This window comes from Alligator mississippiensis, chromosome 1 (assembly GCF_030867095.1).
Source record: "Alligator mississippiensis isolate rAllMis1 chromosome 1, rAllMis1, whole genome shotgun sequence".
NCBI classification, from domain to species: Eukaryota; Metazoa; Chordata; order Crocodylia; family Alligatoridae; genus Alligator; species Alligator mississippiensis.
Window position 1 is genome coordinate 354,644,034 of NC_081824.1, and position 13,308 is coordinate 354,657,341.

General features: G+C 42.1%; 1 protein-coding gene across 1 annotated transcript in view; it reads left to right on the forward strand.

Annotated features, from left to right (window-relative positions):
* COL4A1 (collagen type IV alpha 1 chain) overlaps positions 1-13,308 on the forward strand; it is a 218,247-nt gene that overhangs the window by 107,325 nt on the left and 97,614 nt on the right. The window contains exons 3-8 of the mRNA XM_059721088.1: positions 7,198-7,287; positions 8,331-8,375; positions 11,317-11,361; positions 11,475-11,537; positions 11,635-11,688; positions 11,821-11,847. Coding sequence (XP_059577071.1) covers positions 7,198-7,287; positions 8,331-8,375; positions 11,317-11,361; positions 11,475-11,537; positions 11,635-11,688; positions 11,821-11,847 — 324 coding nt within the window. The remainder of the gene's footprint in view (positions 1-7,197; positions 7,288-8,330; positions 8,376-11,316; positions 11,362-11,474; positions 11,538-11,634; positions 11,689-11,820; positions 11,848-13,308) is intronic.

Consider the following 13,308-nt stretch of genomic DNA (forward strand, 5'->3'; position numbering starts at 1 on the left):
TCCAGAAGTACTTCTGGTCTACTTCTGAGTCCGCTGCAGAGTGCACAGGTTCCCCCTCCCCCCCTTGCTTGGCAACTGGTGCCTTCTGGGTCTGGGAGCACCCAGGGTTCCTCCGCAGCCAATTGCTGAGCCAGAGGGTGTGGGGGAGGGGTCCGCCTCCAAGCATGCAGGGCACCACCCCCTGCATTCCTGTGGGATGCTCCATCCGCCCCACCATCTCAGTGTTCATGAGCCACACCTGGTACCTCAAGGTACATAAAAAAAATATCATATAAAGCTGTGTCTATGGCTGAATCACTGATTTTCCAAATCAGAATCGAATCTTCAGGTTCAGCTGAATTGAAACGGGACAGTGATCTGAATCAGCAAATTGAATTGCTGTCTCTTGAATCGGGCTGAGTCCAGATCAAATACTACCTGCTTCGCACACCCCTAGTGAGAAGTAGTATAACTACATTAATTCAGCCCTCCACGTAGACAAATATTGGTCCTTTTGAAAAGGAGGGTATATTAACTCATTCAGAGCTAGCTTGTGTATCTCTGCTTGATATTACATTATGCTGGGTAGACAGACTTTTAAGTAATTTAGAAAATCTTGCAATTGCATGTCTAAATATGCATATAGAATACTAATTTTGGTCTCCTGTTTTTCAAAAATGTTAGCCTATAAGTGTATTCTCAGTTATGTAAACCTATGTAAATCTCCTTGCCCAAAGGTGATTAGCCTAAAAAGTATGGAAAAGTATCTGAATATTTCCTCCTTCCTACCTAAATGCACCAACAAAACAACTGTATTTAGTCAAATATAAGACACCCCCCCCTCACAATAATTAGACTCTATATATGGAAAATTTATAAATTTCTTATAATTTTCCAAGTATAGAATCTAATTATTGGAGATTTGCCTTGAGTTTGTCCATCTTCTTTTGCTACAGCAGGGAAAATAAAATCTGGGGGTCAGATAGCCCCCTTGTCCTCTGCCCACCTGCCTGCCCCTAATTTCTTCCCCCTGCACCCCTTTCTCTGCTTCTTTACTGTCAGACCTGCTCTCCCTGAGCACATGGAACTCAAGAACACATCTGAAAACACTGACCTCAAAATAAAGAAATCTGTAGTAATTTGCATATAATAACCATAGATTTAATTAATGCAGAAATAATATATCATACCTTTTTGTTAAACTGCTACAAGATTAGAACAGATACGCCATAAACACACTTTAAAAAGCACTTTTGTACTTATTTATATGTAGTACAAACTGGGCATGTCTACGCATACAATTAATATGCCTGAATTTTCTTCACAGAAAATTCAGGCTCATTAAAGCACTTCAGGCCACACGTCTACATGTGGCGCTCCATTGGAAGCAAATTGCACATGACAGGAGAAGCCCAGTCCAGGGCTGCTCTTACCCTGCTCTGGCCCCCTGCAGAAGCCATAATGACCCCTTATATTTGAGTAAGCCTGGTACTTACTGCATGCAACTGTCTTGAATAATGATCAACAGTTGTTCTATGTATGAAACACTGTTTCACAGCTAATTTGGAAGGGATAGTGCCAGTCAGCTCAACCTGTGTGGTTCTATTCTTAATGTGCTAACTTCTCTCTAGAGGGCTGTTAATTTGCTTATAATTTTGACTTTCTACATTTGCCAGTGTTGCAAGCACATGCCGATGTATTGTGTGAGGGCTGGGCTGTAAAAAGCAATCTTATTAGTCAGTTTTATCCAACATGTAACGAGTACTTATTTTTTTAAGCAGCCTCTCACCTCACTTAATACAAAGTTTATGCTTTCTGTCTAAATTTCTTGTAGTGAGTTTTTCTCTTCTTTCCTCTGGTATACATTGAAACAATAGAGATACAGATAGATGATTACATAGTGTTGGTTGCATCTATTTTAATTTTTGAGCTTTATGAATTTAATTCTTGGTAGCAAAAGCCAACTAAGTGTTACTTTTGAAGATTTTGCAGCTGTAGATGTTGGAACTGGAACAACTGTATATGTAACCATTACACTCAGATTCTCGTGCCCTTTGTACATAGTCACTAGAGATCTGAATACTTAAGAGAAAATAAGCGGGAGAGCAGTAGTCATCTGGTGCTTGCCAAGTTATATTGTGTAACTACTTATTGTGTCACTTCTTCTTGTTCCAGTTCCCAGGATAAATGTATATGAGTTAGATATTGAGCTATTTGTTTGATATATTGGGTGAACAAAGAAATAGAACAGAAAATTATGGAGAGGTTTTAAGCATTTTGTTGTAGCATAAGTTGTTTACTTTCTGAAAACTCTTATTTAGTGAGAATGTTGACACTATAGTGTAGGTTAACCAGAGCTAGCTCTGAGTGAGCCAGGTCAGGTCAAAGAACCAATATTGTTAGGACAGAGCTGTGTGTGGGATAAATTACCCTGCTAAGAAAAGAGTAAATTCGCTCATGAAGACCTTTATGTTAACATGGTTGTAGTGATCCTCCTGGTCCCTGAGCTACATAGGTGAAGTATAGGGGGTGCACATACACCCCCTGAGAGCACTGGTGCACCCCCTGAGAGTGAGCGCTCAGGCAATGGATAGGCAGAGCTATGGTGCCCCTCCCCCTCCCCGAGAAGTGTTGCTGGCACTTCCCTGCTTGGTCCACCCTCGCTGCCGATGCCTGTGTCGCCACCTGTGGGTGGTCGCCCAGCCTCAGGAGGCACACACCGCCTATGCTGAGATAGCTGAGCTGGTTCTAAACAAGCTATCTTTTTGCTGCCCAACAATGAGTATCTGTAGACAGACTGAATAGAACTTTACGGTGTGGGTGGTTCCATTGAGCCCATGGTCTACAAAAGGTGTTGGAAGCTTTCCCCATGTGTTCCTTAGGGACACTACTTCACTTGGAATTCCTTGGTATGCTGCTCATATACAATCTGAACACAAGTGCTTCTTTTTTTAACATTTATTTAAGATGAAGCGGGATCAAATAACTAGGGCAGGGGGTAGGATGGCAAACCTCCTGAGCTGCATGGATTCACTAGCAATTAGATTGTCCCCAATTTTGCTTGGCTGCACAGGAAAGTGTAAGTTGCCCTTAACTCACTGCCTGGTCCTGGTCCTAGATTGATTGCAGTCATTGGGAGAAGCAGGGAGGGAGGATTTGGGGCTCCTTACTCAGTATTTCTTTTGGCAGAAAGTGGGTAGGGAGGGACAAAATGAGGAAGCCCTGGCACTTGTACTACTCACTGCTTAAGTCAAAAGGGTGAGCCCACTAACCCCTGGCTCACCCACTTACTCCCAAACCTCCAAGAGTGGGATCAAGGTTGAAATTTTGACTGAGTCACAAGTCTCTGACCTTTCCTGGGTTATTACAGCACGTCGACTTTACACAGAGCAGATTGGAAAGTGACAATATAGCCTTGGATGAGATGAAGCACTGGAAAGGAGCCTTTAAGAGGGTCTTAATATAAATGGAAATTACTCCTATAATCATTCAGTGCAGCTGGGAGCTGGAGAGATGGCAGGCTCTAGTGCATGGCTTCCCCTGCTGCAAGGGCTGGAGCTACAGACATGGGGATCAGAGCCTTGGGGATAAGGCAAACTCCACTCCCTCCTCCGCGCAGCGCTGGCCAGAGCCATGCCTGCATTAAGCACAAGCGCCCTGACCTCCCTGCCTCCTTCTGCTGCTGCTGCCAGGGAATGGGGGCTGCATGCCATGGGGAGTGTGTGGGGATCCCTATACCCCTCAGCCTCCCTCACACACCCACACCCTGCCCAGCTGAGCTCTGTGCTCCCGCTGCCCCTCTAGGAGGAAGAGGAGGGAGATGAGTTCTCCCCTGCATGGAACAGAGCTTGCCTCTGTCCTGGGGGATAGGGAGAAGTGGGGGGAAGAGTCCTGCTCTGGGGCTGGGCAGCATCCCATACAGCCCCTCCCTCCCCTCCCCACAGTGATGGCCGAGAAACTGGGGGAAGAGTCCCCCTCTGGGGTGAGCCAGCCTCATGGAGCCCCCTCCCCAGCACCAAACAGGGTCCTCCTCCCAGCCCCGCGGCAGTGGGGGAAAGGGACGGGGGGGAAAAGTTCCCCTCTGGGGCTGAGCAGCCCTGGGTGCCGGGATTGTTCCTGGCTGTCAGGGAATCGCTGGGGAAGGCCATGTCCCCCTCCTCAGCTCAGTTTTCCTATGAAAGGAAGGGCTGCTCTAGCACCTCCGGGCTTCTGGCTTGAGCCACTGCAGGCATGTGCCGAATGTCTATTCATTTGCAAACCAGTTCACTCTCTGCAGGTTAGACTCAATTCACGCTCAGGCTTTTTGAATGTCTGTCCCTACCCTTGGTGTCAAAGTGTCTAGTTTTCTTCTTGTTGCACATCATGTTTTTCATGATGTGCAACAGTTTTTCATGAGCAATGGTAAACTGTGTCATCTCTCTCCTCTCCATCTCCAAGCAGGTCACGGGAGCAAATATCCAGGATTCCATGTAAAATCCTGTTCTTAAATTATACTATATCTGTTTTTATAGATAGACTTGTTACTGGAGTACCAGTACGGCAGCCAAAACACAAAATTTTAGAACCGTGGTAATCTATTTAACATTTCAGATATCCTCCAAAGATTTTAAAATAATGACTTCCACATTTCTTTGGAAGTCTCTTCTTGGATCATGACCTTTTTTCATAAAAAAAAAGTTTTTTTCAGGTCAGTCTTAGAGTTAAGATTTTGTATTTTTTGACTAGAGACTTTCTTGTTTTGTTTTTGTTTTCTTTTCTCTTTTGTGTGTGTAATCTTTTACCTTCCCTGAGATTCTAGCAACCAACAGCCTTGAGCAAGCATCCTGGGTAATAGTAGTGGTCATAACTTTTAAGCATTTACTGAAAGAAAAAAAGACTTTATCAGAGGATTAGTTTTTTGATTAAATAATGTTGGTTTGTGTGCTTTTCAAGGAATTTTTTTTTTTTGAGGAAGTAAATATATTGTCCAAAATTAAGTATTTTTATTTAGAAATGCTGCCTAGATGTCTCATAACCTATGATGTGTCATGGTCAGAGGTCCCAAGATGTAGTGCTTTCCATATTCAAAATGTTACATGATTGTGGGTGCTGTCCAACCAGGAGACCTGGCCTCCTGAAAATAAATGGAATCAGAAGTACAGTTTCTATGAGGACTGCTTGTGAATTTCTAATTAAATAATTTCTACTTTCTAATGCAAATATTTTGGTGAAAAACAGATTTTTTTTCCAGGCACATGCCCCATTTTCAAATACCAGTATGTCAGGAAAGAGGATTTTTTCACTTCTTTAAAAAAAAAAAAATTCCTCCTAAAGGGAGGAGTAAGGGGCAGGACTTGGACTACAACACATCCAACTTTCATGAGAACCCTTTGGACATAGGTCCACAGGATGGCATCTCTTTGGGAGCACTGGGTCTGTCTACACATTCATAAATGTGCTATAGTTACTGTGCATTAAGTTTAGTACTTGGATAACCAAGTACTAAACTTAACACACAGTAACTGGTGGAAGAAAGGAAATTCCAGCAAGATTCCATCCCGTAGCCCAGAGGAACTCATGCTTTAGGAATAGACATAGAAAGCATCACTTTTCAGAACCCTTGGCCATCAGGCTGGTTTTTACACTTTTCTCTCTCCTACCTGTGATGACTGGTTTAATCTTCTTATGACCCCTCTTTCATGTCCTCACCACCTCAGTTTGATTCTACCTGACCCTCATATTCTACTCCCTCCCTTCCCTGGCTTTTCTCTGGCCATGTTGCTTCTATGCGGCTTCTCTTCTCTTTCACCTTTCCATGTAGCTGATACCCTCCTAGTAGAACTCAACACAGACAATTAACCCCCCCACCCCAAACACCAACCTTTTCCCTCAAAAAATGTGCTGCTAACATGACATCTGTCAGTTGCCCCTTAGTTCATTGTATATCTGTTTTATTTCCCTTCTCCTGCCCTCTGTATTTCCCATCTACTTGGATTGTAAATTCTCTGAGATTGGGGTAGGCTCTTACTCTGTGGGTGCAATATCTAATATTATAAATCTATGTTTTTGGTTGGCCCCTAGGTGCTACCAAAGAATAAATAATAAATAAATAATCCTTATGCAAAGCAATCAATGTGGGGTGTCTTTGCTCTTCTACCTAAGCTGTGCACCTGCATAGAAGTCTAGTTCCAATTTGGTTGTATGTCAGTTTAAGCCAAGTAGTACTTTACAGTTTCTCATTTTGCAGTTTGTTTTGTTGATTGCATATATATGTGTGTGTGCACACATGCGTGCATGCAGGCACGCTCTGAAAATATGACTCATTTTCAGTGTCTGCTTGGCTTTCAGTTGTTTATACTGAGGTGCATTTTCCTTTGCCTTTTTGCATATCATAATTGTTTTTCTTCTCAAATGTACTGCAATTCCTCCCTACTTTACATGGTAGTTTAGAAGGAACATTATATTCTGTGTGGTTATGCTTCTTCTTGTCAGTTGTAGATATCTGATATATTTTTCTTTTCCTTCTGTGTAAATTCTGCAATCCTTGATCAGATAAAGCTGCTAATGATTTCATTAGTGACATGACAGTTTCCATTAAGCAGTATTACCTGTTGCTTAATGGAAATAATGTCTGCCAGGGGCCATGGAGCTCTAATTCGGTGAAAATTAAGTAGCTAGAGCATTAGTCCAGCAAGTGATATGGATTTAGTTTTCAATTTGTTAACAGAAGATTTACCTGATCTAAATAAATATAGAGCTGTACCCATCATTAGGAGAAAAAGAAATCTTCAAGCCCAAAGGTTGTGAAAGTCCATCTTTTGCCCCATATTGCAGGAAAGATTCCAAAGGGTGAAAAGCTTTATGCACTGAGACACCTGGGAGATGATTTATCACAAACTTTCCTGGATTTTAGCTCCACATTACCTGCAAAGCTCAAGCTCATACCTAACTGGCAAAGTCTATAGCCCCAAAAGCTGCTGGAATAACTTGTTTATAAGAGGATGGTGATAGTTTTAAACACAGACCCCCATCTGCAGCTTTTCATCTTCTTTTTACTGGGTTTGGGTATTTAAATTACTATTTGATTTAGTAATAGCTGTGTAGGTCTACAGTTAGACCAGAATGGAGGAGTACATACAGATGGGTTATAAAGTCCTAGGGTAAATGGATATAGACAGTTCAGTGGTTAGGAGTTCTGGAAAGAGTGTCTGATGGCTGAAGTATTCTTTTTCTTCATAGGGTGAAAGAGGTTTGCCTGGACTACAAGGTCTGATAGGGTTTCCTGGAATGCAAGGACCTGAAGGTCCTCCTGGGCCACCAGGATTTAAGGTGAGTTGTATTCAATATTTTTGGGTATGTCAACACTGCACAAGTCAGTCCCATGCAGCGATACCCTGAGATCTGCAAGGGGTACTTCTATTAGTGCAGCTGTATTAGTGCAGTCCAGTCTAATAAACTCTGTTTCTCAGCAGAGCTGATTCACCCAGCTGCAGCACTGTGGTGATATGGCTATGCCAGTTGTGCTTAACCTCCCATCCAGGGATCCATGTCATTTGGCTCATGGGGCTTCCCATAGATGTAGAAATTTGACAGCGGGGGAGTAATGGCAGCTTTAATTGCTGCAGCCCTGGGAGCAATTAACTGCCACTGCCAAATTCCTGGACCTGTGGGGAGCTCCATGGACCAGATGACATGGCCCTGCATGCCAGATCATGTCAGCATGTGCTTGTACCATGGCTGGATCCAGCGCTTGGGGTTGAGCCAGTGCACAGGGTTGTGTGACAGCCAGATCCAGCATGTGGGCTTGTACTGTGGACCAGCCCCACACACAGGGGCATGCCAGATCACCCCTGTAGACCAACTCCACATGCTGACCAGCCTCATGCTGATCTAGCATGCGGATCAGCCCCACACCATTCATCTAAGTAATGGGGTTGGAGAGGCTGAACACCACTAAGTTGAGCACCCCTGGGTTATGCTGTTTCCAATTCCAGAGCTAGCACGTGCAGAGCTAGCAAGGGTGTCTTATACATGGCACTGGCTTGCACCATATAGTTGCACCTTTATATGATCAGACTTCTTCAAAGCAGGGGTTGACAACTTCCAACCTGGGGGCCAGATCTGGCCTGTGAAGAGATTGGATCTGGCCTGTAGCAGTTCAGGGAAATGGCAGCTTACTCCAACGATAGTGGCAGAGGAGGCATCCTTAGGATTCTAGTGGCTGCCTTTTTTTATATAGTTCTCTTGCAGCATCTGCTAACAGCTGAGGAGTGTGGGGTTGTCAGCAGTTGCCCGTAGTGATAAAAAGGTTGCCAACCCTTCACCTAAACCATTGTTGCTGAGAAAGACGAATACATATGATTTTCTTGCAGGGTGATACTGGAGAACCAGGGCTGCCAGGAACAAAGGGAACACGAGTGAGTACCTGTTTATATTTGTTTAATAGTTTGTAAGAGAGCTTTCTAGGAGAAGATATCAAGTGAGGCTCCCCAGGGGAACTGAACTCTCTGTTCTGGGTCCAGCATTGTTCAATTATCTTCATTAATAATTTAGAGAATGGAATTGAGTATTCGCTTAGTAAATTTGCTGATGACAGCAAGCTGAGTGAGGTGACAGACAATTTAGAGAACAGGCTTAAGATTCAACATTACCTTGATAAATTAGAAAAATTGTCTGAAATAAACTATATTCTCTCAACAAGGAGAAATGCAAAGTGCTGCACCTAGGGAGGAAAAATGTCCAGCACACCTACAGCCTAGGGAATGACCTGCTGGGTGGCACAGAGGTGGAAAGGGATCTTGGAGTCCTAGTGGACTCCAAGATGCACATGAGCCGGCAGTGTGACGAAGCCATCAGAAAAGCCAATGGTACTTTATCGTGCATCAGCAGATACATGATGACTAGATCCAAGGAGGTGATACTTCCCCTCGATAGAGCACTGGTCAGACCGCAGTTGGAGTACTGTGTGCAATTCTGGGCGCCACACTTCAAGAAGGATGCGGATAACCTGGAGAGGGTCCAGAGAAGGGCAACTCCTATGGTCAAGGGCCTGCAGACCAAGCCCTACGAGGAGAGACTAGAGAAGCTGGGCCTTTTCAGCCTCCGCAACAGAAGGTTGGGAGGCGACCTTGTGGCTGCCTTTAAGTTCATCACGGGGGCACAGAAGGGAATTGGTGAGGATTTATTCACCAAGGCGCCCCCGGGGGTTACAAGAAACAATGGCCACAAGCTAGCAGAGAGCAGATTTAGATTGGACATTAGGAAGAACTTCTTCACAGTTCGAGTGGCCAAGGTCTGGAACGGGCTCCCAAGGGAGGTGGTGCTCTCCCCTACCCTGGGGGTCTTCAAGAGGAGGTTAGATGAGTATCTAGCTGGGGTCATCTAGACCCAGCACTCTTTCCTGCTTATGCAGGGGGTCGGACTCGATGATCTATTGAGGTCCCTTCTGACCCTAACATCTATGAATCTATGAATCTATATTCAGGAAGGACAAGTTAAAAGTACTGCATTCAGGGTAGAAAAACTAGATGCACAAAATGGAGAATGCATGGCTAGATTGCAGTACTAGGGATTTACAGTGCTTACAAGTCAACAGCAATATCTTTGAAAAATAGCAAGTGCTTACAAGTCAACAGTAATATCTTTGAAAAATAGTTAAAAGCATACTGGAGTGTATTAACAGAAGTGCTATACTCAAGTTATGGGAAGTGGTTCTTCCATTCAGTTCAGCATTGGTAAAGTCTTACCTAAAGTAATGTGTCCGGTTTTTGACACTGCATTTCAATTTGTCTACATATTTTTTGGAAAGAATCCAGGTTTGAGCAACAAAAAAAAAAATTAGAAGTCTAGAAAACATGACATAAAATGAAAAGAATGGGAATTATTTAGTCTGGAGAGGATGTAGGAGGGATTAGAATACAAAAAAGGGTTGTTACAAAGAAGACAACAGTCAATTGGTCTCTGTGTTCACAGGGGACAAGGTAAGAAGTAATGGGCTTAACTTGCAACAAGGAAGTTTTGACTTAGGTATGAGGTAGATCTTTCTATTCTGAGGGTGATCTAACACTGGAATAGGCTACCCAGAGAAATGGCAGAATCCACATGATTAGTAGTTTTTAAGTGCTGGCTAGGCCAAAAATTACCTGGGATGGTTTAGACAGCTTATCCTGTCTTGAGCAGGGATATTGTTTAGATGGCCTCCTCTCCAGTCTTGTTTTTCTCTGCTATCTTGGTCTTCTGCTACCATGGTGTTTATAATCCCACCAATAATACCAATGGCCCCTGGCCTTGCTACTTATTTTGCGTCCACAGGAAGAGCCCTCCTTAAACTTTATCACCTCTATTACCTGATTTAAAACCACCTTGTACTTCTACCAAAACATCCAGGCCCATTCTAGGTATACTTATGATATTGCAGCTGTCATTCTTGCTATTGTCAATTCTGTATGATTGTGACACTTGTCTTACATTTTGTTGCTTGAAAGAGAACCTGAGATGTTTTTTCTGCTGAAAACTATCTTGCCTTTGCATTTTGCAAAAATATATGTACAAGAATTCTGCTGACCCTTTTTGTGGCCATCCATTCCTCTCTAGTGGCTCTACTCTATAGAGGTTGATAATCAGTTGTAGGCTGTGAACTAAGGGAGTCTTAAGCTATCAAGAGATCAACAATTCAATCCCTAATGTTAATAATAAATCTAGTGTTATGCTGATTTGGATGCATTGTATGACTCTACGTATTCACCACTGCTGACAGGTTGTTCATTTAATAGTACTAAGAAGTTTCAGGATGGAACTGTATCACCTAAGCTAGAGTGAGCACATGTTTCTTTCTGGCTTGCTAGGACTTACGTTTGAAAACACTAGAAGACTAAAGAAGTCAGTAGCATGAGAAGGACGTCATCAGATGAAATTCTGATTTGTTAAACCAGGGACTGTTTGGTAAAAAAATAATATAATCATTTAAATTCTGCAATTGTTAGAGTAATCAAAATGAAATTGCTAAATTAACATGACTTACGTGAGATGAGGAAGCAATGGCAGTAATGTGTTACCATCATCTTTTATTGCATAAAGATGTTTATAGTAGATTTCATAGTATGAGTGACTGTGGTAAATGTGCAAAACTAGAACTGCTTAGTTTTAATACCTGTGCTTTAAAGTTGTTATCCAGTCCCTATTGTAGAAAACATAAAAATAAGATTTTTCAAAATTAAAGAAAAAGCCAAAATTATTTATTTATTTGTTTGAATTTGCCTATTAAATAACATAGTTAAAATTTTGGGCTAATTTTGTGATCCTGTCTTATAATTTTGAAATGTTTATGTTCTCCTCTTCATACGTTTTCATTAATTACAGGGCCCACCAGGTTCATCAGGATATCCAGGAAACCCCGGCCTTCCTGTATGTATGAAGCATATATGTATTTACAAAGAATGTCAAAGAAGATCAAAGATTACATCCTGCCTGGATCAATGTTGCCGTGGTAACTGTTTCTGCTTTTGTCCTAACTGCAGGGTATCCCTGGACAAGATGGCCCACCTGGTCCACCTGGTATCCCAGGTTGCAATGGCACAAAGGTTGCAATTTACATTTTTAACTATAATTTTCTTGTGTATAATTAAAAACCTCAAGAATGCATTTTTTCAACAGAGTCATTCTTTTTTCTGTCTTTAGGGTGAAAGAGGTCCCTCTGGTCCTCCAGGCTTACCTGGATTGACTGGGAGCATGGTAAGCAAATATTTGATGCATACTTCACTCCTTCCACCTGTGATTCTTTAAACTTTAAATATTGTGAAACTTGTATAGTACTAACAATGAATGCTTCAAAAAGGGAGTAATTTTAAAGTATTTTTTTTCCAGGGACCCCCAGGACCTCCTGGAATTAAGGTAAATTTTGTTCTTAAAAATGAACGCACTCATATCAAAGGTAAAAATTCAGATTACCTATGCCTACTAAAATTAGCAGCCCTTAGTTTTTGGGCTGCAAAATTTTTACACATAAAATAATTCCATTGCTCACAAAAACCTCAGACTACCTTCCTGTGCATAAAGTTAAGCACATGCAGAAATCCTATATATAGAATAAATATAGCTGGGCTACAGTGACAGAGCATAAAGTAAATCCTTTTCAGTATGTGTAACCAGCCTGATGCTCACCCTGTAGCATATAAATCATTAACTTCATTTTAAGATTGAAGCATATATGTATTTTGAAGTTATCAGGATAACTTCATCATTTCACCTGCTGAGTCAGTTTTCTACAGAGATTTTCTTGACATATAGCTCAACAGCCAGAAACATCAGCCAGGTCTTTTACCTATTAAGTAAACAACTGAATTTTGGTATATATGAAAACTAACTGTATAGGTAGCTAAGTATTTGTTACATTCTCTTTCATTCTAAAGAATAAAATATTAAATCAAGAGGGAAGTATTTCACACCTGAGCCACGTCTACACAAGTGTGGACATTTGTTTCCCTGTGGGCAAGAAGCAGCAGCACACCTTGTGCTGCTGCTACTTGTCCCTGGGGACCACCTGTGACAAGCACCCTCTAGTGCAATGCAGATTACCCCAGGCAGGGTAGGGGAGACTGGGGCCAGCACTGGGCCAGCCCCAGCAGCCTTATCTGGGGTCCAGCTGGTTGGGTTTTGATTTTAGGTGGCGTACACTGTCCCCATTGTGCACCGCCTTGCTTTTTTTGTGCAAGTTTTTTTGACCCAAGGAGATCTACCTTGCAGTGCAGAAAACACCCAAATGTGTGATATGTGGTGCCACAGACATGTCTGCAGTGTCACATACTGCACAGTTATGCTTGTCGGGATACAGACTTGGGTATAAAATTAATGGGTACCTTTTGAAATGGCAATCAGGTGTAAATCATAAGTGTAATCACAATTTTGTAGTGACAAGACTACTTAGAGCAAAAAAGACTGTTGTCTCTTTTTCTCATATGGAAAGAAATGCCTCATAGTAATACAACATTTTGGCACTTTGGTGAGGTTTTTCCCCCATGAATATGCAGAAGATACAACTGAAAGAATATGACTTAATCATAAAGTTTTGTGACCTATTCAGAATATATGAAAATGACATTTTTTGATACCAGAAGAGTTAATTAAAGATATGCATTAATTCTGGGAAATGCTATTATCTTATTTTGGTTGTATGCTATTTAGGGAGGGGGAAATAGTCCATTTTTTTCCATAGTCTGTTTAATTTTGAACATATGTTCTCAGATGGGGTGAGGTAGTATACTCTAACAGTAGAAAGGTTTTCCCAAAGTCTAATCTAACTTTACTTTGCTATCATTTAAAACGATCTTCTCCAATGATTCCAGATTTCCATGT